Below are 27,851 nucleotides of genomic sequence, written 5' to 3'. Positions count from 1 at the left end.
GGCCTCGACTGGATCAGTAAATTGAATTATGGAAGGCCAGAGGATTTAAAGAATGGAGTCGCACCCGGTTTTAATGTATGAAGATTTTAATAAATCAGCATTCAATTCTGCAATAAACCAAACAAAATCCAAGTACAAGAATGAGTGCACATACCATATCTCAGAATACTGTTAAACAGTATTAACACGTGTAAACAGAAAGATTATTACAGTCCAAACATCTGAAACAAGTGAAAGTAATTATAGAAACATAATGATTTTTAAACGGAAACATTAACTTACTTCTGTGACCGGATACAACTAGCAGATCAGTAACAGTTCAGCAATAATAGACAGCATACAGTTCAGTTAATCAAAACGGTAATCCCCTAAACAAATAAGGAAAACATTTTAAACACTCACCCAAAAGCAGTATCTGTACAAATTTAAGCAGTTTAGATAACCTTTTATATCAGTAAAGCTATCGAGAAATACAGTTACTGATGCGTTTATCGGAAAACGGTCGCCTATTATAGCGCCCTCAAGCGACAGTTCGTAATAAACAAAACTCGACGAAACAAAGATGACTATTCAAACTAGATCGAGTCAAATGTCAATATGATCGGCGCTCTATTTTACATAATCTTTGCTCAAAGAGTAATTCCGTGGTCATTATAGGCCTATTAAAAGGAAAACAGTGAAATTTTAAGTATAGACTACCTATTCAGATTATGGATACGTGACGATTTGAAATCGTAAATAATGGTCAAAAATCGAACGAAAGATTAGCATTCAGAGAGTCAGTGTAACGGACGCTTGTATGGCCCCACGGCGTGGAGCAATCGGAACGTGAAATAAGCCTTGTGGAATATCACGTACCGCCCATGCCGTGTCTCGTGGGGGTTGGAGGTGTAAAATCCCGGGCACTATGAACTCACAGCTTGCGGGTGTCGACTCCTTTGTTTCTTATGATCGCAATGTTCCAATATGCTCCATTTTGATTCATGGCCCCCTAATTTCTTTTTGTTATGAGTTTTCAGGTAATTTCGATGATGTCAAAAAGTAGGAATATCGCATTTTGTTATATTGACAGTGTTATTGTGTGAGTAGCTTAAAAATATTATGAGAATTTTTATAAAAGGTTGAAATAAAAATAATGCTAAAACAAAATTCCCTCAAAGCATAAAAGAAAAAAGAAAAAAAAAAGGCCATTTTATATTCCCCTTTTTAAGTTTGTGTCTTATTGTGTCTACCGGTCAAATCTTATACCCCGCTAGGAAAAGCGTTTGCAAACAATCTCAATTTGTTTTCAACGGCCGGAGACCACCGAAATTCTTTTCATGATAAAACAATCAATACCACATATTTCATAATTTTCCCGATCAGCAAAACCTAACAAAATGTCATAATTCATTACAGGAAAGGCCGATTTGTTTGCTTCAAAATTCAGTCAAAAGCTCAAAGTCTACATTTTCTAATGTAGCATTGTGCGCATGCAACGTAGGTGACATTGTTTACTGCGCACGCGTTGAACTTGTGTGTTGCTACTTTACCACTCCAATAATTATGAATGGAAAACGACGTGATACCAGCGACGGCAACGAAAGGCGGTAACACACATGGGGTACAAAGAGCTCGCTGCAGTCGGAATGTGTACAGCCTTTTACAGGCGCTGCGGTTCACATCCATAGTGTTTCCACTGGAGGTGGATGCAGCACTAATCGGATTAATTTGAGCTTCGGGGATTAAGACTGGAGTTGTAACTCCTTCTGTTCCTTGCTCTATGATCATATTGTCCAAGTTGGTAGAAAATACAATACCTTGAGCTCTAAAACTTTCTTGGGGAAGGACCCAGTGAACATCAATATCAGGACAAACACCTTTTTGACGGCCCTTATTACCACCAATCCAAACTGCATTGGTTTTTACTAATATTAACCTTAAGGCCCGACATACAAGCAAAATAAACCATGTCTAGAATAAACATAAACACGGTGTCGTCTGCATATTGAGAAAGCCTTTGTTCGGAGCCATCAACTGTAACACCTTTCAAAGTGTTGTCCCTGCGAACCATTTTGCCTAGAATTTCGGCACACAAAAGGAACAACTAGTTCCTTTTGTCTGCCTAGAATTTTTGCACACAAAAGGAACAAATGGGCTTAAGCCGTCACCTTGCCGGCAACCCCTCTCAGTTTGAAAAGATTCTGACAAGAAACCATTTATCAATACAGAGGCTTTTGCACCATTGTACAACACTTGAAACCACTTTTGTATTGAAGGGCCAAAATTAAACAGCTCAAGAATCTGGAGAATAAATGTTACTGTAAGTAAAACGCTCAGATTGTGTGTAGGCCTATCGTTGAGCTTGCATAGGTTTGATACCATTTATTTACTCTGGATTATCGGCAAAAATATAACAAAACGCGACCACCTTTTGCAATTAAACTCATAAATATAATACCTTAGAGAGTTTCGCTTTTCCTATTGTCGGAGATCGCGTCACGTGGTGGTGTTTATATGGTTGATAATGACCAGCTCGAGCTGTTTATAACCGGTTGTTTGCGAATACGTTTAGATGCATATCTACTACGCGCACGAATGCATATCTGGAAACTGTCTCAGTCATAAAAATAAATGCAACACACGTACAGAGCTCAAGGACGTCGGAAAACGGACAAGTTTAAAAGAGCTTCACACTTTATTACGCATTTTAACCAAAAAGGTGTTTTTGGGAATAAAGGAGCAGTGACTCTTTCCTCAACTGCAGTTTAAAACTTTGCAGGGTCGTGGCCATGCGATAAAGGGTAAGGATACAGGCTTTATCGCACGCCCACGACCCTGCCGGTTTTAAACCGCAGTTTGAGAACTCGTCGCTACCCTTTTATTCTCTTATTTTCACACTTTAGTTTTATTGTATCACCTACAACGTACATTTATATAGGATTAAAACAATCGAAGGGTTAAAAAAAACACCGCAGGTTTATACTGTTTAAAAACCAAACTTAGTACAGTTTGAAGGATTTTTCACATTATTATTCAGGCGAGTACACTTTTCTAAAGAAACTCGACACATGCTTTTTCTTATTAAAAGTAAAATATACATTAAAAGCATTAAAAAAGAAATCACATGTAACTTGCAAGGGTAGAAAATGTCCTTTGCCACAATAAAAATTATATACTGTACAACATTTAAAACAAAATATATACATGTATATATATACAGTTTTCAAAATTCTTCATCGCTAAAAAACCCAAAATGGTCTAGCTTTCAAGTCTAGGATCGCGTTATTGTTGTTGTCTGCAACATCCACTTGAACGTTGTGTGACTGAAGGGACAATGATAACCAAGCGATCACAGACTTGGATCAAAGTCTAAGGCAGTTGGTGTTGTGTTTTTTGTCAGAGAATTGTAGAACAAAATTGTAGAATTTAATTTTAATTTTGGATTTATTAATTTTTTCTTTGTTTTGGGGTGAGGGGGGGGGGGGTCTTCAATGGATTTATTTTTCTCGACCACGAGAGTGTTCAGACATTTATTTACCAATCACATATTTAGTGAGCTTGAACAGCGAGACAGGAAATATTAAATTTCGAGATGGGGTTGTCTATATTTAGGTGGTATTTGTTTTAATAATAATGTTAAAAAACAGCAACATAAAGCGCACAGTGTATTATGAAGAAAAAAAACCGCCATTCAATAGCGTAGGTTCGCAATGTCAATGGTGCAGTCAAAAGTCAGGTTTTTACTTTCTTAAAAGGCCTCGAGGTTTCGCCGCATGCATCTAGACGGTTTTCGTTTTTACTGTCTAATGGGAGACTTCAAGACGCTAGGTGGCAGCAGACTTACCAGGTAAATTTCCATTGTTTACGTAGTTCTGAGCGTGCGTACATGACCGAGAACAATGGATTTTACCTGGTAAGTCTGCTGCCACCAAGCGTCCCATTGCTTTTGTTATTTCTTTATCTTTTCCGCTTCAAACAGGGGGCTATATACATGTATCTTCTTTTACGTTTTGCACTCATTAAGAAACATGAATTTGTTGAGACTTTAATGTTTGACTTCATCAACCGTCATGGGTGGGGCAGAGCCGTAGGGCTGCTGCATGGGCTGCCCGGGTGCTGTGAAGGCAGGCTGTCCATAAGCTGGTGCAGGCTGGCCGTATGCTGGTGCAGGCTGGCCGTATGCTGGTGCAGGCTGGCCGTATGCTGGTGGGGGCTGCTGCTGGCCGTACACAGTTTGCATCTGCACGTGTCCGTACTGCTGTTGTTGTTGAACCACCATGTGTTGTTGCTGTGGCTGACCGGACACTACGACAACTCCTGGTGGAGCCTGGTGGGTCATCACTGGCTGTCCATGCATGATTACGGTGGTGGTCTGTACAAGGAGTAAAACAATCAAAGCAGTTTATTAACACCATTTATCTAAACAGGCTTTCTGGTATAGAAGCGTGGAATCATTTTGAAGAGACATTACTTTGTTGTATAGATGACCTAGTACCAATCAGAAGAGTATCTCAAAAGAAAATAAAAGACCAGAATGGTTGATCAGCAGCGCTAAAGAAGCAGTACGAGACAAACATAAGGCGTGGAACAAATACAGCTAGAGAAAGACTGTCCAAAAATAGGAGTTCATACGTTGACAAAAGAAACGCCGCAACAAACACGACAAGGAACGCCAAAAGCGACTTTGAGAGTAAAATTGCTGATGAGGTTAAAACTAATGTCTAGTCCTTCTGGAAATATGTTAAGAGTAAAACCAAGACTCGAACAGGAATTCTTGACCTACAGATAAAAGACGGTTGGGTGAGGAACGATCAAGAAAAAGCAGATGTCCTCAACTCCTTCTTTGGAATTATTTTTACTAAGGAGGACTTGGTGAACACTCCAGACATCAATCCGTACCATGTACATGTAGACTCATCCTTAAACGACGTTGAGTTTGAAGAGGAAGAAATTGTGGCCATTTTAATATCCAAATTGGACATTATACAAATCAGCCGGCCCTGACGGTCTGCACAAGAAGCTACATGGAAAGAGGCAACTGTGGTCCCCATCTATAAGAAGGGAAAAAAGGCCTACCAGGGAACTACCGGCGCCGGCGTGACTAACATCAATAATCTGTAAAATAATGGAGAAGATTATTCGAAGCAAAATGATTTACCACCTAGAACTCAATCACCTACTCACTGATGACCAGTGCGGCTTCCACAGTTGCAGATCTTGTTCTACACAACTGACTGTTGTTCTCGAGCAGTGGCCCAAGATTCTTGATGATGGCCATGGGATAGATTGCCTGTACTTGAATTTCTGTAAGCAGTTTGACAGTGTGCCGCACCAGCGTCTTCTTACTAAGATGAGAGCAAACGGCATCGAAGGACGTCTTATCAAGTGGATTGAGGAGTACTTGGCGGGCCGCAGACAACAAGTGGTAGTAGTAAACGGGAAGACTTCATAAACCTGCGAAGTAACATGTGGCAAACCGCGAGGAAGTGTCCTAGGTCCAGTCTTGTTCAATATCTACATTAACGACTTACCATCTACATGTATTGCCCAGAATTCTACAGTGAAGCTATTCGCAGACACAAAACTGTACAGAGTTGTAGATAATGAAGATGATGCTAAGCTATGCCAACATGACTTAAACGACATCGTACAATGGTCAAGTAAGTGGCAGCTACCATTAAAACAAAAATTGTCCGAAGAATTAAAAAAAAGAAAAACACTATGGAAAGAGCAACAAGAAGTTCACCTACACCATGGAAGGCCCTGGTGAGAGAAAAGACGTGGCAGTGGAAGAAGGAATGGGAGAAAAGGATCTGGGAGTATTATATGACTCGGACCTGTCTTTCTGCGCCCATAGCCGATGTCTCCAAAAGAGCCAACATGAAGCTGGGAATCATCAAACGTTATTTTTCATCCCTCGGGTCCAGCGGCATGCTACAACTATACAATAGGGACTTTTCGTTTTCGACGACGGATGGTTCTTGCGACGGTTGTTCAGCTAAACGTTGTCGTTTTCAGCACAACGAAGATTCATCCCAAGTACTGTCGTAGAAATTGAGGGACGACCGTCCTCAAAGCCGACGCATGCGCAGATGACGCCAAATGTCATCTTTACCGTCGCAGAACCATCCGTCGTCGAAAACGAAAAGTCCCTTATATCATAGTACGCCCAACACTAGAATATTGTAATGCAGTCTGGAGACCACCATACCTAAATGATCAAGACTTACTGGAAAAAGGTGCAGCAACGAGCTACACGTCTCATCTCTGATGTGAAACATCTAGACTACGAAGACAGACTTAAGACACTTAAACTACCATCACTAGAGTACCGCAGACAAAGGGCTGATCTCCTTCAAATTACCAAAATCATGTATGGATTTGAGGCTGTAGAGAAGCATTACCCGCTTGAAATCATCAAAGAATTCAGAACTAAGGGACACAGGCTCAAAATAAGAAAGCCCCACTGCAGATCTAAGACGAGGCAGATGTCATTTTCAGTGTGAAGTAATTATAATTGGAACGACCTTCCAGACAAAGCCATTAATGCCTCATCAATGAAAAAATTCAAGTCTGAACTCGAAAATGCTTTGAAGCGCCACCCGTTGAAATACCGCCCTTATCAACGTGAACCCAAATGCAGTAAAGAGGGACATTAAAGCCGTAGCCTCAACACTAAAGTAAACCAAAGTAAGTAATGGTATAATATCAACACTGTTTTAAAAGCAGTGGACACTATTGGTAAATACTCAAAACAATTATTCGGGGAGCTGTTGAAAGTTGAGACATTTAATTATGAGAAACGGCTCCCTCTGGGTAATGTCAAATGTAATTTTCAACGAAATTGATTTCGAGACCTCAGATTATAGGTTTTGAGGTCTCGAAATCAAGCATCTGAAAGCACACAACTTCGTGTGACAAGGGTGTTCTTTATTTCATTCATATCTCGCAACTTCGACGACCAATCGAGCTAAAATTTTCACAGGTTTGTTATTTTGTGCATATGTTGAGATACACCAAGTAAGAAGACTGGATTTTGACAATATTACCGTAAGTGTCCAGTGGGTTTTAATGTACTGGACATTGTTTGGTAACATTGTCAAAGACCAGTATTTTCACTTGGTGTATCCCAACATTTGCATCAAGTAACAAATCTGTTAAAATTTGGACTAAATTGGTCACTCGACCGGGATTCAAACCGAAAACTCTGCTGCTGAAAACACCAGAACTTGAATCTGGTTCCTAATTGCCCGACCACGACATGGGACCAACGGCATTACGTCACATACGAATTATGCAGCAGTTACCCTCATCACTCAGCCGACGAGAAACACCAGAGCTTGGGTCCAGTGAACTGGACATTCTCGGCAACGACAATCAACAATTTTTCTGCCTATGGTAGGTAAAAGGAATAAAATAATGGTGAAAGTTCTCACCGTGTTAGTAGCGGGAAAATCTCCAACTCGCCCACGCCCAGCGCTCAGTTCCGAATACTGCGATATCGCACACAGCAAACAACAGATCTATGGAAGCGAACACGTGAAATAAATTCATGTTAGTTAACAATAACAAATATTGTTTAAACTTCTTGGACACTAGGTGGCAGCAGACTTTCTAGGTAATTACATCGTTATCGGTAATGTGCGCATGCTCAAAACTACGCTCACAAGGGAAATTTAACTGGTAAGTCTGCTTGTAGCTAGTGTTTCAAAGTCTCCACTTAAAAATTAATGGTAAACTACTGGATGTATCTCAACTCTTCCCAGAAATAAAGTTCTGCCTCAAAGAATTATTTATTCTTTGAAAACGAATGTCTAAGCGGTTCACATTATTAAAGACACTGGACACAATTGGTAGTTGTCAAAGACATACTTTGCCAAAAACTATTAACCAGTCACAAGGGCAGAAGTTATAATTTGGTGACGCCTTGGCTTGTGCACCGTAACCTATTGACATGCTAACACCATTAAGACCCTTTTAATGCAAATGCAAGGGACTACATTGTGTATACAGGCGAACAAAGGTAGGTGTACCAACAATAATTAATTCAAAAACAATTGAACTGACTCGTAATATTAAAGCCATGAAATAATTGTAATAAATATGCATTCAGTAGTCCACGTAATTGTATTAGTGTTTTATGAAATTGTATGATAAAATAACCCCGCCAAAAGGCCAAAACAGTATTATGATACCGAAAATTACTAACGTCTAGACCAAGAAAGCCATGAAATAATTATAATAAACATGCATTCAGTAGTCCACGTAATTGTATTAGTATTTTATGCAATTTTATAATAAAATAACCCCCAAAAGGCCAAAACAATACACACATATGATCCCGAAAATTACTTACGTTTAGACCAAGAAAGCCCAAAAAGCACAAAAACGGTAAGATGAGAACGATAGCGGCAAAGCCCTGCAACAAAACCAAAAGTACACAACAGTTAATTGGTGTGCGTAGTATAGTGGAAGGTGCAAGGGGGTTAACGTAGGAGGTGGTGCAAGGGGGTTCAAATGACAACGCTAGTTAACTCCATGCAAAAACGCGAACGTGAACGTCAAACAATTGTGGTGTTTTTGGGTGACGTCACCACTTTGGGCTTACTGCATGCTCACGTATGACGTCTGCACGCACGTACATACCTGACGTGAGAAATGGTAACCTCACGTATGCTAAAAACGGGAGATGTAACGACACAGTTTTCTGACGTTCGCGTTCTCACGGAACGTGTCGCTTAACCTCCCTATTATGCTAACTGATGACGCCCTTGTGCACGATCCATAGGCTCGGAATATTACACTCACCAAAATAACTAGCCAGCAGATGTAACATGCTCCTTCAATAATCATCATCAACGCAAGACATATACAGTAAGGCAAAATCAAGCCTGCAACGTCCTGTGACAATACAATTAATACAAAAGAGTTAGTTATAGTAATAATGACAATAATAACAATGTTAACAACAATAATAATAAAAGCATTTACATATATAGCGCCATAACCATTCAAAAGACAACACCTAAGCGCTTTACAATAAAATTCACATTAACCAATACTTAAAAGTGCATGAATTTAAAATACAGGATCAACAAAATAAATAATACAATAAAATCCAATAATCTGGACCAACCAGTACACAGGAGATAATCAAAAAGCATTTAAAAAGTAAGTGAAAACAGGCCTACAGTAATAATACATGTAATTAAAAAAAGTAAGGAAATCACTTAACCAACCAACCAACCAACCATCCAATTAAATAATCGATAATTGCACCAATCGAACCAATCAATTAACCGATCAAATAATAAATCAATCAACAATAATCAATTATAAACGCCATCCAGTACAATAATATCAACCCAGAACCCAGAAGCATTTTAAAAAGGAAGTGATGACAGGCCTTCATCATAAAGTCCTGGTGAATAAAGTTATTGAATAAGCAAACAAGGAATTAAAACCAGCAATCGTGACACTACTCATCCTACTTGCAGAAAGCCCTCCGAACACATAGGAGTCTCGACTGTAGCCCAGACTTAAAACTATTAAAGTCACCTGGAAATAGAGTTTTTTCTTCAAACATTAGAGTATATGTTTCTGAACAATAAAATATTTTTTGGAGTAATTGTTTTTAACGATTCATACGTAAAAAAAAAATAGTAAAGTTGGTTAGGGGCGACTCCGCCTACCCCTTTTGTGACGTCAATCGAGGCAGATTTGCCTCGATCGAACATCGAACACACGTGCAAGTACATTAAAGTCCTAGTCGTGAGTTTGTTCGTTTCGAAAAAGGTTTTTTCTTGCCTTTCCCGGCAATGTCAACCAGGTGTATTGCTGCTGGATGCAGCAAAACAACTAAAGATGTTGTCAGTTTGCAAGTTGTTTCCAGCGCTGTGTAGCAAACACTTCGCCGCGACGTTCTTCGAGAATCCAGAAAACACTACATGTACACATTTTGACATGATGAAGAGGAAGTTGATTCGGAAACATTAATTAGGGTGGTGGTATCTTTCCACCTTACCAACTATGCTTCTAATCGACTTTTGCTTGCACCACAGAACATCTAAAAAGGGAAATTAATCCGGGGCACTTAAGCGGCCTCAAACCATAGTGCTGTAAAAGTTTCACGCTCTGCGCTCGCATGCTCCATCTTGGACAGATTTGACTCCCTGATATTTTCGTCTGAATCGAAACAATGCAATACTTTTGGCAATAGTAGGCCATCTTTTGACCTGTAGCTGAGGCCGGGCACCTTATTCAAAATGGCGTCATGTGCAAAGGTCTACTGGCGTCAGTCCGCACAAGTAACAAATGAACAAAATAAATGCACAAACAAATGAAGAAATAAATATCACCCCAAGATAAAGTTGTGCATTACACAACTTCAACAAGTTTTCCTTTGTTTTACCTTTGCTGCGCCGACGATTGCAAGGATTGACGTGACAAATACCAGTCCATAAGCCACAAACTGAATGTAGAACATTGTTATCACAGTAGCAGCTGAGGAAAGACAAACATGAATATTCATTAAACCCTATAGTAGCAGCTGAGGAAAGACAAATATGAATATTCATCACACCCTACGGTATAAGAGTAGGAAAGACACATATGAATATTCATTAAACTCCATAATGGGTGCGTTCGTTTAGCTTCCCGCGGGCGCCCCCTGTGTGTGGCGTTTTTTATTCCCAGGACGAACGTGTGTAATTATCTGCACACGTTCGTCCTGGAAAAAGAACACACCGGGGTCGACCCAGGGAAGCTAAACGAACGCACCCATTATAGCAGCTGAGGAAAGACAAATATGAACATTCATCGCACCCTACGGTATAGAAGTTGAGGAAAGACACATGAATATTCATTAAACCCTAATAGTAGCGGCTGATTAGGTAAACCCTACAGTATCGGCTGAGGCAAGACAAATATATGAATATTCATTATCAGTAGCGGCTGAGGCAAGACAAATGAATATTAATTTAACCATACAGTAGCAGCTGAGGAAAGACAAATAAATACTCATCTGAATATTTAAACCCTACAGTAGCGGCTAAGGAAATACAAATATATGAATATTCATATGAGTATTTAAATCCTACAGTAGCGGCTAAGGAAAGACAAATAATATGAATATTAATTAAACCCTTTCATCGGGCAGCAATAGACTGGCCGTCTTACAAATTAAATGTGTCCCTTAGGCATACCCGGAAGCAATTGTTTTCCTTCAAACGACATTGCAATGATTTGGTACAAGAACAGGCCAATTTCATTGTGGCGTAATCTTGACGGAAAGAGCAAATTTTTGACGGAAAGGGGAAAAAATATTGCAATGTCGTTTGGGAAAAAGAATTCGATACCCGGAGATGGAGGAAACTTTACACTTCTTTTTCCCCACCCATCCTAGTTTGTTTGTTTCTCTTTTCTTTTGTTGTCATAGTCTCATGTAAAGCGCTCTGTTCTCCGTAGAGCGCTATATAAATGTTTCATATTATTATTATTATTAATGAAAAACAAGGGTCTCCACAATTTAGTCAAAAACAAAAAAATACCAAAGACTCTGTGTGCAAAAGTTGCATGTATACAGGAAACCATACAGTTCTGTGTTAGGTCTACATTACACTCTGTGGATATTCCCCCTTGGGCAGTGTAAAGTATTCGCTCACAAGTCGGGATTTTCGTCATGAATATTGAAGTAATTTAAATCAGTTAAAATTCTTTCCTGGTTATAAATGCTTATTTGTCATGTGTAATTGTTTGATGTTTCTTGTGACCATATTGGTGTAAGCCAGAAGTGCGTTGAACTTACGTGTCCATGGCCAATTCCACACGGTGAACCCCCATCCTGCTAAAGCCAGAAAAATGATGGTGTATATCTGCAAGAAAAGATATGCGAAACAACAGTTTCCATAAGGTTATTATTACTACATATATATGTTTGGTCAAACCATGAGAAGCCTACTCACTGGTCAAACCAGTCCATAGGTGCTCGGTCAAACCAGCCCATAGGTACTCACTGGTCACACAAGGCCATGTGGGTACTCACTGGTCAAACCAGTCCATGGGTACTCACTGATCAAACCAGCATGGATACTCGTTGGTCAAACCAGTCCATGGGTACTCACTGACCAAACCAGCATGGGTACTCATTGGCCAAACCAGTAAATGGGTACTCACTGGTCAAACCAGTCCCCGGGTGATCTCTGGTCAACCCAGTCCATGGGTACTCACTATAAACCAAACCAGTCCATGGATGCTCACTGGTCAACAGTCCATGGGTGAGCTCACTGGTCAAACTAGTCCATGAAAGCTCACTGGTCAAACCAGTCCATGGGTACTCACTGACCAAACCAGTCCAGGGGTGCTCATCGGTCAAACCAGACCATGAGGGTACTCACTGGTCAAACCAGTCCAGGGGTACTCCTGGTCAAACCTGTCCATGGATGCTCACTGGTCAAACTAGTCCATGGAAGCTCACTGGCCAAACCAGTCCAGGGGTACTCATTGGTCAAACCAGTCCACAGGAACTCACTATAAACCAAACCAGTCCATGGGTACTCATTGGTCAAACTAGTCCATGGGAGCTCACTGGTCAAACCAGTCCATGGGTGCTCACTGGTCAAACCAGTCTAAGGGACCCACTGGTCAAAACAGTCCATGGGTATTCACTATAAACCAAACCAGTCCACGGGGTACTCATTTTGTCAAACTAGTCCATGGGAGCTCACTGGTCAAACCAGTCCATGAGTATGCCTACTCACTGGTCAAACCAATCTAATTGTATCTTTGTTTATTGGCAAAACCATTCCAAACCGGTAATGTTACCGTATTTGGTCATTCGGAAAACTGAACACGGCGGAAAGTTGAAACCGCCACACCGGCCCTTTTCCGTCGAGTTGGAATATGTCCATGTTTACTCGTTTATGGGGTTTTCAAGGGAACCATAAAGGTCTACATTTTGTACTCTCTTTTTTTTCTCTTTTTTTTTTTTTTTTGGGGGGGAGGGGGTAGTTCGATTGTGTTAGTCATAGATATAACATACAATAAACTAACCGTGGACATTTTCATTTAAAGTGGTGGTAGCGTTTTTGAGACATCGTAAAAAATCAATGCATAACAGGCAAAATAATTCATAATTGAAATACAATCTATTGGGAAACGTTTTCGGAGAGATGACGCTTCTCAAAAGTAAGTTTTCGGAGATAAAATCTAAAAATATTTACAATAAAACCGAAGTAGGCCTACTTCGTAAGTTTTCATTGTCATTAATATTAGGAGTGCTTTACCAACATATTGTCTTTCATTTTACAGATGAGTAAAAGCAACAAAAAAACCCCAAATATCTAACGACTAGCTACACTACCAATATTTGAAAAAGTAAAACAAGGGCTAACTATTGTCAGTTGATTTGTTTTCAGGAGGCAGAGAGATGTTTTGAATTGTTGTAATATCATTAATGGTGATAATGGTTAAAGACACTAGACACGGTGATTGTCGAAGACCAGTCTTCTCACATGGTGTATCTCAACAAATGCATAAAACAACAAACCTGTGAAAATTTGAGCTCAATTGGTCGTCGGAGTTGCGATATAACTATGAAAGGAAAAACACCCGCATCGCACAAAATTGTGTGATTTCAGATGCTTGATTTCGAGAACTCAAATTCTAAACTTGAGGTCTCGAAATCAAATTCGTGGAAAATCACTTCGTTCTCAAACACTACGTCACTTCAGAGGGAGCCGTTTCTCACAATGATTTATACTATCAAGCTCTCCCCATTCGTTACCAAGTGAGGTTTTATGCTGATAATTATTTTGAGTAATTACCAATAGTGTCCACTGCTTTTACTTGCGGATACAACAATATCTCTTTTGTGGGAATGTTGAGAGAATTCTCCTAAAGACGTGCAGAGTATCCTGTTCGAAACGTCAAGACCAAACCGGCTCTTTTCAGAGCCAATACTTCCACACATGGTTGTACCGGCAAGTTTAGGCTACAATTTATTCTTATTTTTTTTATTTTTTTTTATCCACGCCATGCAACGCTTCAAACAACACTTAAAGGACCACATTGCCTTGGATCGGACGAGTTGGTCTTTTTAAAGTGTTTGAAGCCGTTTGTTTGTTATGAAATGATAAAGTTAGAAAGATATTTTAAAAGTAGGATTTAAAGATCGACACAAGTATCACTCGAAATTGCGTGGTTTTCCTTTTACCTCGTCGACTAACGCGGTCGGCCATCTATGGGGGTCAAATTTTTGACTCACATCAGATGCTGTTTAAAATCGTTTATGTTGCAATGTTGTCTATAGATCAAGCCATTTTTATGCTTGACTTTACTATCCTCTGCGCTGAAGGGCAATTTTGGCACGGAAAGGAACACGTTGCCTTGGATCGGTCGAGTCGGTCTTTGAAAAGCGTTTGTAACCGTTTGTTGTAAAATGCATATGGGTAGAAAAATGATGTTGTAAGTAAAATACAACGATCCACACAAAAATTCCTTGAAAGTGGACGGTTTTCCTTTCACTTCGTCGGCTAACACGGTCGGCCATTAATATGGTAGTCATGGCCGATCGTGTCTCTTCTCTTCTCTTGTGTGGATCAGACTATTCTACTTTTATTGTATAACAAAAGACCAGCTCGACCGATCCAAGGCAACGTGTTCCTTTAATGCTATAGCTGTACACATTTTGATGGACAAGATCGAAAGGCGCGTGCGCAACTGACTTCCGCAAAATCTACGCAGAGTCAAATCAAGCTCGAATCAATAGGGTTGCCATAGCCACATTGGCCTGTGTTGTTGTTTACTAAACCCGTAACTATAACCAAGCGTAATTGTGCTTGGGAACGAAAGGCTCCAACGCTTCACAACAAGGGGTATCTCATGGGGTTAATAGTCCTGATCAACAGACTTAACGTTAGGCTACTTCCATGGTTGAATCATCCTCCACGGTTGAATGAAGGTCTTATGTAGGCTAGGCAAGCACGACATGGTTGAAATGGATTTGTTGATTAAATGGCATTTAACACATTTGGTTTTCAAAGACTAGTAATTCGATAACACCCCCCTGTCGCACAAATTTGTGTTCTTAAAAGAACACAAATTTTTCAGTGGACACATTGGTAATTCCTCCAAATAACTATAAAACCTTACTTGGTAACGGGTAACTGTTGATAGTATAATACACTGTGAAAAACAGCTTCCTCTGATGCAATTAAGGTAGTTTCGAGAAAGAAGTAATTTCCCACGAATTTGATTGCTGATGCTCATTGTCAACAAATTAATGGCAAGGCTCCCAGTCCCCCACTATATTTCTGAACGCCTGTTTACACTCCATCAAGAAATCTTCGATCAAGTTCCATGTTTCTTCTCATCGAACCCAAGTCTCAACAGTCATGGGGAGACAGGTCTTTTTCTTCAGCTGCGCCACGCATCTGGAACTCTCTACCAATTAATCTTAGATCTTGTCTTTGTACCACAACATTCAAATCTCTTCTCAAAACTTGTCTTATCTCAAGTTTTCAAGGAATAATTTTGTTGTGTCTGTTTTTCTTTGTTTCGTTTTTGTTTTATTTGTTGTTGGTTTTTGATGTGTACTTTTTCGTAACAAAAAACACAATTTCCACAGATTTACATTAAACTTACACAGTTTGAAGATTATGATAGTAGAAAGCTTCCCTTGAAATTTTACTTACTGAGGTGCTGGTGTTTTTGAGAAATGAGTAAAAGTAATAGTTTTCGTCTCAGTTTTAGCATGTAAAAACGTATTAACCAGTTATGCTATGGTTTTGGTATAATATCATAACTGGTTAATGGGATTTTACATGCTAAGATCATTTTGGCCGCATGAGACCAAAATGATTTTGTGACTTGTTTTACTCATTTCTCAGAAACTACACAACCTTAGCTAGTAATATTCGAAGGGAAGCTTTCCACCATCATTGTCACCAAACCCTGCAAGTTTAATGTAAATCTGTGGACATTTTGAAAAAGTACCTGAATCCTTTAACACCTTATTTGCAAAGATATTTGCGATGTCATTTCAGGGCCACCATAGAATTATGCACAAACTCGCAGAGAGCGAAAGAGTGTGGAATTGACTGGCCATGAAGCTCGTGGTCATGCTGGGCAGGGTGATAGAATTGTTCTGTAGGAAGCATTATGTATACAGGAACGCTGTTTGTGTTGCTACGGCAACGTAATTAATGGCTACTAAGAAGCCATAATTTACTGTGCTTAAAGAGACCGTGCGTGTTTGGGATCGTACATGACACTGAAAATTAATGGCAATAACAACTAACCTAACGACACCCTATTGGGAAAGTTATCCATTGTTTCTTGTACTGTTTGTTGAAATCTTGGCCAAATAAATAATAATAATAATATAGAAAGAATTGCGGTAACACCATGTAATGACTATCTCTAATGAGTTTGGGTGGTTCTGAAAAGAACCGTTGGTTTCAACTTGACGTTTCGATCAGTATGCTCTGATCGTCTTCTGGAGAAAGCTGGACTCTGATGCTGCAGAAGACGATCAGAGCATACTGATCGAAACGTCGAGTTGAAACCAACGGTTCTTTTCAGAACCACCCCAACTCATTAGAGATAGTCATCACATGGTGTTACCGCAAACCTTTCTATATCGTATTCTTTCCACCATGCAAAGTTTCAAATCCTACTTAATAATAATAATAACAACCACTTGTTCATTCGATATGAAATAATCTACTTTACCTCAATGAGATCATATAACTTTTTTGTAAAAGTGAGTGAAAAAGCGGTGGCACCATACGGGAAGTGGGGGCAGAATACGGAGTATTTTTCCTCACGTGAGATTTTACGTTAAATGACCTATGCCTATTTTCAATAATCTACATGCACTCTTATTACAAGGCACACAGTTCGACTTCGTCACTCAAAATAGGAATACATTGTGTACTACACTTACCAGCGTGTAAATAGCTGACGCTAAAGTCCCACTCCTTGTGTCGTTGAAACAGCAACATCTTCTCATGATCGCCATGATGAATGATATAATCAACAAACTTCCAGGGGTGAACTTTCACTCTAAGTTTCCACAAATTGTCTCAGAGGAACGCAGGTCCGTTGTGTTTCGGGAACTTAACACTCACAGTGAGGATTAGCATAAGACGTCATACATACAGAGTTCTGTGGTGCATGATCAGCAACAGTATAGTACAGGCAAGCTTTCTCATAAAGCTTATGATTCAACTCGGTCCCACGTCAACTCGGTCACAAGTCAACTCGGTCCGTATGGTTGACGGGAAGTAATTGTATGTTTTCTTTGAATTGGAAAAACAAAAACTAATGTCCCTTGACTTTGTACATGAAACGGGATAAGTGTACACTGATTTCGGGGTATAATATTCGATGCCTTCAATGTCGACCCAGTGTTGTTTCTGTATGGCTCCATATTCAACATCCGCTTTTGAAAATTACCGATTGTGTTGGCCAATAAATTTCAACTAAAAAATGTCGTCAAATGTCTCTTTGCTTTCAACCAGAGTATTGTTTTCTGTATGGCTCTCAACGATTCATTAATTGACAAACAGTAATAATTGAATCCTCTTTGATAACTTACATTTAATACAAACATTTACTTACATTTTAATATAAAAACAGTAGGCCTACGAATGACATAAATATTAAAAAATAAAGGAAATTAATGTTTGGTTAAATTATAAAAACAAACTTTCAAGTTAACTTATAAGAATAATAAATAATAACCGAAGTGTACTAACTAACAAACTAAAACTATAAATAACAAATACAATATTGTTCAAATAACTTGGGTTGCGGTCCCTCCCCGCCCTCCCTCCCGCCCGTGCAAGCTTCTGTCTTGGGACCGAGTTGATTTGGGACCGAGTTGGCTTGGGACCGAGTTGACCGGTACCCCCAATAAAGCTACTGTATTGATCTGTTGGGTGCAACCATAGAAAGGACAACATTACATGGAGCACAATAGCAGTTACGTATTGACAATATAATGCACGTAAAGCCAAAGATCGTAGCCTACCGTTACAAGTGACGTACACAACTATGTGGAAAGGAATTATATTTTCGGTCTTTGCCCTTAATTATACACCGGTGTGTATATAGGGAACTGATACTTTCGGTTTTTTCCCCCGCGTTCTTTTAAAAGGTAGTAAGGGATTGTGCGCGAATGGTACGTGCTCTATATGCAGCTTCTTCTCAAGGCTTATTTTGTTGGTATGTATTTTTTTAAAGAGCCGTTCTGGGTTCATTGTTTTTTTTCATGGATCCCCAATAGCATAAAAATAACTGCACATTTGCAATATAACAGTGAGATTATCATGAACCCAGGGCGAACCATGGCGGATGGAATTCCTTACTTCATGGGCGAACCATTAGTGCAGAAATAATGAGTCTGATGCCAAGAAAATGTTGTTGACTTTTGCTTTTTAAAGATCTGGTTTGAGTTCATATTATTGCATAGATTCCTAATGGAATCTTGCCGCAATGCATTTATGGTGTGGTATTACTATACCTCATAAATATTCATGACCGAGGGTCAAGTTCTCATTGGTCTTTTCATAATCACGTGTCAGTTTTTAATTTTGCTATTACCAAGCGCGCACGTATACTACGTGAGAATTCCATAGATATAGAATATACATGTAGTGCTAAACTAGTTCGCTCGGCTTCGCCTCGGGAACTAGTCTGTCAACTTCCAATACATCGGGGAGCTAATATCGACTATAGCCACCCGCAAACCATGTTATATTTGTAAAATATGTTACACCATGATTGCAAGGCAATGACGAGACGTAAAACAAAAACTTGGTTAAACTATAACTTAAAAGATATCAGGCCACAGCGGAAGCTGACTGGTTTAAAATTCAATTTTAGAGTGGATAAAGAAACACGTTCTAAAGAATGTATCAGATTTTGGGTGAGTTTATAATCTCTTTCTCGTTTCTAACAATGTTTAATAACAGCAATATCTCTCTAGTGCTCTTTTTATGGTAATTGTGCAGAATTTTTATCCAGCCGAGAAAATTTGTGAAAAAACCACAAACGGATAATTACACGGACAGTAACAAAAAGAAGTGTTCCGGCACACTGCACGACGCCTTGTAAGACACTTGAACGTGAATTCATGAATAAACAAAATAGTGTAACCTTTCTTATTGCCATGAATCAAACAATCTGGCTTAAAATAAAAACCAGCAACCTCCCAAAACGAAATACGCAACTTGCACACACAATCAAACGACCATGATTGCAGACTGATATAGGTGAACATCGGCAAAAATTAGTTAGCCATCACACTAAAAAAACGAACAAAATTTGTGAACGGTCATACACGATTCTGAATGGTATGGCACAATGGTACCCGGGTCTGCGGTCTGCTCATCTGCAGGTTGCTATACAAAAGCTAGGGCCAAACTGAAGAATTAACATGTAAGCGGTACATTGTTATAAAGCAAGTCATTGTACAAGACATTCAAATCTAACTCTCAAATGACCTACAACGGATACATGCAACATTTCCACAAAATAAATGAAACTTGTCTCAAAATGCATTACACTATCCAAAGCTGATGTACTTAAAGGCACTGGACATCGGTTTTTATTTAAAAAAAAAAGTAATTTCTCTTTTAAAAATTTAGGCCCGACGCCCCTTTTAAGCATCTGAAAGCACACAATATTGTCATTCCGTCATTGTTTTCTTGCAATTGATTGAAAATGTTCGTAGATTTCTTATTTTTTATGCATAAAAATATGTTGGGATTCACCAAGTGAAAAATTGGTCTTTGACGGTTTCCAAAAGGTGTTCCAGGGCTGTATAGTTATATTTGTTTTATATGGCATTGAGTTTCAGTCAAAATGTACAAAGGAGCCCAGGGCCGGCATCGTAAACGGTATGATGAAATATGAATTTGTTTGTTTTGCACTGAAGTGACTGCCATCTCTCACCAAGTGTCCATAAATCCACCAAACAACATCGTAGCGCAACACAAGATGTGTCAACATGTGCAGAAATTAACGGTGAATAGAAACGAACAATTAAATTTTTGTATACTATTTCAGGTTCCGATAAATCTGACCATTTGTAAGTGTTTAGATACTTTATTGGCGCAGTTTATTTTGAACTGCCTATTGTTCTCCAACACCAGTACGTGTGAAAGACACGTAGGCCTACTACAGTGTAAAATGGAGTTGCCATGACCGCGAGAAGGCTATTTACTAACCCCGTTACCATGGGTTACAGTGTTTGTGGACGCAAGATATACATGTAGACTTCACCATACACTTTTTAACGTTCATGGTTCGAAATACAAAATTACTAACAAAGCATGCATGTTGGATACCGAATACTCATTTGTTAATGCAGTCTTCGCTTTACTGCTCTGAAGTCGTATTTTTGAGAAAGAGGTAATTTCTCACTCAATACTTCAGCTGTAGCCCTTGATTATGCATCACAAAGCACACAAATTGACGCAACAAGGATGTTTTTCGTTCATAATTTGAGAATACTGGTCTCTGACAGCGTTTCCCAAGCACGGGAATCAATTTAAAACTTTGAGACACCTAAATTAGGTTGACTTAAAAAAAAAATGAATACAACCACAGAATTTATGTTTAAAAAATTGATGGGTTTACAAATTTTCAAATGGTTGCAGTCAAAATGACAAGAATCTTTACGAAAAATTTCATCGCCTATAGGAATATTTTAGTGACTGATGCTGGAAGCCTCGCATGGCGTCGGTCGTAAGAAAAACTTTGCCGGCGCAAAAGTTTCTTGATGACTGAAAATAAAAGGACTCTCACGGAATTGTGACTTGAGTCAAGTCTAAGCCCTATTATAATACGAAAATGGGGCGATGCTCCCTTAAATTTTGTCAACAAGTCGCGTTAGTGCGCACGATTTGCAGTTTACAAGTTCATGGGTTCAAGTTCGATGTATACACCAATATTGCTATGACAACGTTGGTAAATATATCATGCTTCAATATCGGAATAAAACAGACGATATGCAAAACAATTGTTACGAAAATATGATCTCATTCTCTCAATCAATCCGGCTGTATGAAACAGTGTCATCGAGTGAGATTGTTATACTTTGAATGCATAGGCCTTACTTCAATGAAATGTATCATTTTCCAAAACAAATGTATGCATAATTAGTGTTATTATAGGCACACTTGCGAACATAATTTCGGATGGAATATACCATCAATGGACTCTCAATGGCTATCTACACTTACCAGGGTGTAAATAGCAGACGCTATCGTCCCACTTCGCGTATTAGGGAAGCAGCAACATCCCATCACGATTGCCATGATGAATTCACTTTAATTTTCATGTTTTTTTTCTGCCTTTGTGTATTGCGGAATCGTATGGCGTGAACGTTATTATGAGCAGCTTGCGGCAGAATGTAATTGCACGTGAATCAATGTTATATTATTTGGTATTATTATGTAAATTTATTTCTACGATCGCGCGCTGACTTGGTTCCCTAGAAAAGGTTAAGGAGAGAAACAGAAATCATGTTCCTGGGTCGGTCACAATAATGTACATTAATTTTTTTGGCGATCATGGGCATTGCAAAAAATGTACTTGGCCTACTTGTACTGCTTCATACGCCGCGCCAATTTGAAAAATTAATACGTGTAGAGGACTACCTTGCCTGTGTGATCGAACGATTTGTCTATAAAAAGCGCTGTAACCGTTTTTTATAAATTGCATATGGTTGGAAAGATGTTTTAAAAGTAGAATACAATGATCCACACAAATTTGCTCGAAATTGCGTAGTTTTCCTTTTACTGTGCAAACTAACACGGTCGGCCATTTATGGGAGTCAAAAATTTGACTCCCGTAAATGGCCGACCGTGATAGTCGATAAGGTACAAGGAAAACCGTGCAATTTCAAATGCATGTTTGCATGTGGATCATTGTATTCTACTTTTATAACATCTTTCTACCCATGCACTTTAAAACAAACGGTTTCAAACACTTTTCAAAGACCAACTCGACCGATCCAAGGCAACGTGGTACGTCCTTTAATACACACAAACACACGCACACACAAAACACTAATAGTTTGAAACAAAAGACGAGTACATGGCAAAAACTAGTAACAACGATGAGAAAAAAAACCCCAGTGTAATCCAACGCTTAAAATAGAGACTGAATCGTTGCAACAAGCCTCATTAGCAATCTCAGACTCAAATCCTGACTGAACATTAATTTTTTTAAACGCCTTTTTGGTTTCATTACAACAAACATTCCCTTAATTTATTGACATGTTTACAAGTTGGTTTATTCATGGAGGTAGAATTCCTCCATGGTTTATTTCAGTGCTCGTACTATAATAGTATACTATACTAGGTATCCATACTCGTACTCGTGATTGGCTAGGAAGACAAAAATCAAAACTCACAAGAAAATGAAGGGGTAGCCCTATATTAAAGTCACCTGGAAATATATATTTTTTTCTTCAAACATTAGAGTATATGTTTCTGAACAATAATATTTTTTTGAGTAATTGTTTTTAACGATTTATATGTTTAGAAAATAAATAAAGTTATGTAGATGTGACACCGCCTACCTCTTTTTGTAAGCCCCAGTCGTGAGTTTGTACGTTTCGACAAAGTATTTTTCTTGCATTTTCCGGCAATGTCGACCAGGTGTATTGCTGATGGATGTATTGCTGATGGATGCAGCAAAACAACTTAAGATCGGGTCAGTTTGCAAAGTGGTCCGGTCCAACGTCTTTTCCAGCGCTGTGCAGCAAACACTTCGAGCACTACACATTTTGACATGAAGAGAAAAGTTCTTTTCTAAACATGACGCCTTCCCAACACTTTTTCCAGCTAGTAGGGAAGTCGATGAAGGTACCTGAAAGACGTAACGAACATAAAGGAGCATTTGCCTAACGTGTAAAAAAAAATCAGATAATAAATTATTGTTTCAACTTTGAGGGCATGTTTTTAGATTGCGCCAAGGGTCACTATCTTGCGTGGTAGATGTTAGTTTCCAAACGCCAGGAGTCGATCGCTACTCGAAAGGATCCGATGTAATCAGTAGTCGTCAAACGGAGCAGCAATACGTAGACTCGCTACCATTCCTTGAGCTTTTTCTCCCTAAGATTTGTTTGTGTTTTTTTGTATGGTAGATACACCGATATTTTGGAGTTTCGCTCTAAAGTTCAGACATTTAGTTTATTTATTTTTATTCACAACCATTAATATACAAAGGGGTCATGTATTGCTGATTTTTAAAGTATATTTCAAGATTTTTAAATATACAACAAAGCAATGCGTATCCACAGAATACAAACTCTTCATCAACTAAAAGGGTATGATTTGTTAAAAACGGTTTATCAATACGGTATTCTTCAGATTAAACTAATCAAAGACTGCCATTACCTATACAAAGGATTCCTGTGTCATTACTGATTTTATCGTATTTTTATAAAACTCCATTACATTTATTTCAGATTTTTAAAAATTTAAGACCAGGAGTCCCTTTGCAGCATACTGTGCGTGTGCATCAGTTTACGATTTCATCAACGCCACGGGTCGATCTGTAAAAACAGTTTATCAACACGTTATTGTTCAAACGAAACCAATCAAAGCCTGCCAGTCCCTAAACAAAGCATTCATGTAGCATTACTGATTTTATCATAATTTTATGAAGCTCCATTATATTTATTTCAGATTTTTGAAAATTAAAGACCACGCGAGTCCTGTCGCAGCATAGGCTACTGTTCGTGTGTATCCAACACCGCTGTGCGCACAGTTTAAGATTTCATCAACGCCACGGGTCGATTTGTAAAACAGTTTATCAATACGGTATCATTCAAATTGTGCCTAACAAAGACCGGCATTAACCAAACAAAGGATTCATGTAGCACTACTGATTTAATCATAATTTTATAAAGCTCCGTTTATTTCAGATTTTTGAAAATTACACACCACGAGTCCCTTTGCAGCATACTTTGTACGTGTACTACACTGCTGTGTGTACAGCTTAAGATTTCATCAACGCCACGGGTCGATTTATAAAACAGTTTATCAACATGTTATTGTTCAAACGAAGCCAATCCAAGACTGCCAGTACTCAAACAAAGCATTCATGTAGCATTACTGATTTAATCATAATTTTATAAAGCTCCGTTATATTTATTTCAGATTTTTGAAAATTACACACCACGAGTCCCTTTGCAGCATACTGTGCGCGTGTACTACACTGCTGTGCGCACAGTTTAAGATTTCAACGCCACGGGTCGATTTGTAAATCGGTGTATCAATTCGGTATCATTCAAATTAGACCAATCAAAGACTCTCATTACCTAAACAAAGCATTCATGTAGCATTACTGATTTTATCATATTTGTATAAACCTCCATTATATTTGTTTCAGATTTTTGAAAACTACACACAACGAGTCCCTTTGCAGCATACTTTATGGTGTACATCACTGCTGTGCGTCAATTTACAATTTCATCAACGCCACGGGTCGATATGTAAATCGGTTTATCAATACGTTATCATTCAAACGAAGCCAATCCAAGACTGCCAGTACTCAAACAAAGCATTCATGTAGCAATACTGATTTTATCATAATTTTATAAAGCTCCGTTATATTTATTTCAGATTTCTGAAAATTACACACTACGAGTCCCTTTGCAGCATACTGTGCGCATGTACTACACTGCTGTGCGCACAGTTTTAAATTTCATCAACGCCACGGGTCGATTTGTAAAACAGTTTATCAACATGTTATCATTTAAACGAAGCCAATCCAAGACGGTCATTACCTAAACAAAGCATTCATGTAGCATTACTGATTTTATCATAATTTTATAAAGCTCCGTTATATTGATTTCAGATTTTTGAAAATTACTCACCACGAGTCCCTTTGCAGCATAGTTTGCATGTGTACATCGCTGCTGTGCGTACAGTTAACGATTTCATCAACGCCACGGGTCGGTTTGTAAAACGGTTTATCAATACGTTTTTATTCAAACAAAGCCAATCAATGACTGTCATTACCTAAACAAAGCATTCATGTAGCATTACTGTTTTTATCATAGTTTTATAAAGCTCCGTTACATTTATTTCTGATTTTTGAAAATAACACACCACGATTCCCTTTGCAGCATACTTTGTACGTGTACTACACTGCTGTGCGTACACTTTAAGATTTCATCAACGCCACGGGTCGATTTATAAAACAGTTTATCAACATGTTATTGTTCAAACGAAGCCAATCCAAGACTGCCAGTACTCAAACAAAGCATGCATGTAGCATTACTGATTTAACCATAATTTTATAAAGCTCCGTTGTATTTATTTCAGATTTTTGAAAATTACACACCACGAGTCCCTTTGCAGCATACTTTGTACGTGTACTACACTGCTGTGCGTACAGTTTAAGATTTCATCAACGCCACGGGTCGATTTATAAAACAGTTTATCAACATGTTATTGTTCAAACGAAGCCAATCCAAGACTGCCAGTACTCAAACAAAGCATTCATGTAGCATTACTGATTTAATCATAATTTTATAAAGCTCCGTTATATTTATTTCAAATTTTTGAAAATTACACACCACGAGTCCCTTTGCAGCATACTTTGTACGTGTACTACACTGCTGTGCGTACAGTTTAAGATTTCATCAACGCCACGGGTCGATTTGTAAAACAGTTTATAAACACGTTATCATTCAAACGAAGCCAATCAAAGACTGTCATTACCTAAACAAAGCATTCATGTAGCATTACTGATTTTATCATAATTTTATAAAGCTCCGTTATATTTATTTCAGATTTTTGAAAATTACACACCTCGAGTCCCTTTGCAGCATACTTTGTATGTGTACCACACTGCTGTGCGTACACTTTAAGATTTCATCAACGCCACGGGTCGATAGATAAAACAGTTATTGTTCAAACGAAGCCAATCAAAGACTGCCATTACCTTAACAAAGCAATCTTGTAGCATTACTGATTTTATAATGTATTTCTGTTAACGCTCCGTCAGATTTATTTATGATTTTTATACCACAAATGTGGCATCTGAAGAGAAGAAAGAAATACACCAAAAAATGGTGAGAAAATAAAAATGTGTATCTCTTGTATATACAATATCCTTCTATTTCCTTTCAAATTACTATTTAATTTAGATTTAATTAAAGCCTGTTTGTGGGTGACAGTAATTCAAACAATTGAAAAACACTTTGGGGGAAATTAATGGTGTACAGAATAACAAACCTTTTAATATTTTCGTAAATTATAATAATTAAATTGAGATCTGGCGAAAAAAGCTGTTAACCTGTAAAGGACACTAAAATAAATTATCCGGTAACTTCCCAATTCGTTTGTGCCGTATTGATTTGCCCATACAGTTTGAGCACCGTTCTCCAGTTTCGACCACAGAGGGCGCTTTTTTCTTGTAATTAATTTCTAACTAAAACAACTCATTACTGTGCAAGTTTTACCCTTGACAACTTTAACATTTTATGAAAGTCTACCATAAGTAAATCTGGGGGAAAAGTTTAGGTAGTTGCAGATAACTCGAAAACTAGCGCCCTTTTTGATGATGAATCCCACGGTCTAATAATAACCGTGGAGACAATGCAGCAAATTTGACAGCGTCATTTACTCATTTTCCGAGTACTGGTAGGTACGGTAGGTACTGCATTCAATTTTAGATCGAGCGCAACCTTTTGAAATGGAGAATCCATCCTATATTTATTCATTCATTTTGTATTTATTTTGGGGGTTGGTGGGGGGGGGGAGGTGTATGTAATGGAAAATGACCAAGACTTACCTAAAAAAAAAAAATTGTGCGACAGGTATCTTGGCAAATGTTGTTCAACTGTAATTTTTGGCCTAATGGTAATGTTGCATTCGATTTAACAAAATAATCATTCAATTTAAAATTCATCAAAGCAGCATTCAAATTCGCAGACGCTTCTTGAGGTGGTTGTGTCACGAACAAGAATGACGGTACGCTACATTGAACAGAGTGCTACAGGAATTTGACTCGACTCAAAACAAAATTGAATGGCCGAATTTTGAATTTGAAACGCAGTAACAACTGGAGAGGCAAAACAGCTTGAATTCGAACGCATGAAAATAAAATTGACTGCTCATTTGCAACATTTGACCAAAAAACCTAAATAATAAAGGAAGCAACTTTTTAACCAAGTGTTATGTTTTACATTGCACAATCCAAAAAATGACTGGCCAAAAATGAGTTTAAATGAAAAGACACACCCTTCAAGAAACTCCAGCGAACTTGAATGCTATCTCTAATGGATGAATTGTTAAGTTTTTGAGTGGTGAACTTTACGAGTATAAACACCATGCACATAACAAAATTAATGGATTAACTTGCCATTATATTTGTTACTCGTCGAAACTTGCAAATGCTTAAAACAGTTGTTAACTCTTTTCACTGCTTTTATTGTTTTATATTAACAGATTGTTCTTAAACTTCATTATACTCGTTTTGCTAAATTCAATAAATGTTGTCTTACTCCCATTCACAAGAGAAACAAAACGGCGTGTCTTCAGTTTAGATATAAGTTAAGTTGTTTGTTTCATATTATTTGGAATTGAATACATGCAAACCATTGCTTCCAGTCCATCACCAGCAATCGTTTTCTACATTCGTGTAAGTTGTAGGACGATCAGCGAACGACCATCAAAGGGCGGGTCCTTTCGATAAACTGTTCCACAAATCGTTGGTGAAATCTTAAACTGTGCGCACAGCAGTGTTGTACACACGCACAATACGCTGCAAAGGGACTCGTGGTCTTTAATTTTCAAAAATCTGACATAAATATAATGAAGCTTTACAAAAACATGATA

At 38.4% G+C, this 27,851-nt stretch overlaps 1 protein-coding gene across 1 annotated transcript; it reads right to left on the bottom strand.

The window, feature by feature from the left end:
• Nucleotides 1-2,664: 2,664 nt before the first annotated feature.
• Nucleotides 2,665-17,260, bottom strand: LOC117307472. Its single transcript, XM_033792235.1, has 7 exons — nt 16,928-17,260; nt 11,789-11,855; nt 10,394-10,485; nt 8,791-8,883; nt 8,339-8,401; nt 7,419-7,505; nt 2,665-4,354 (listed from the first exon to the last, which is right to left on the bottom strand). Exons 1-7 carry the CDS (start codon nt 17,000-17,002, stop codon nt 4,028-4,030), a joined length of 804 nt encoding a protein of 267 aa, XP_033648126.1. The 5' UTR covers nt 17,003-17,260; the 3' UTR covers nt 2,665-4,027.
• Between the last annotated feature and the right edge of the window lie 10,591 nt (nt 17,261-27,851).

The sequence above is a fragment of the Asterias rubens genome, chromosome 2 (genome assembly GCF_902459465.1).
Source record: "Asterias rubens chromosome 2, eAstRub1.3, whole genome shotgun sequence".
In the NCBI taxonomy this organism is placed as follows: domain Eukaryota; kingdom Metazoa; phylum Echinodermata; class Asteroidea; order Forcipulatida; family Asteriidae; genus Asterias; species Asterias rubens.
This window is presented reverse-complemented; position numbering and strand designations above follow the sequence as displayed.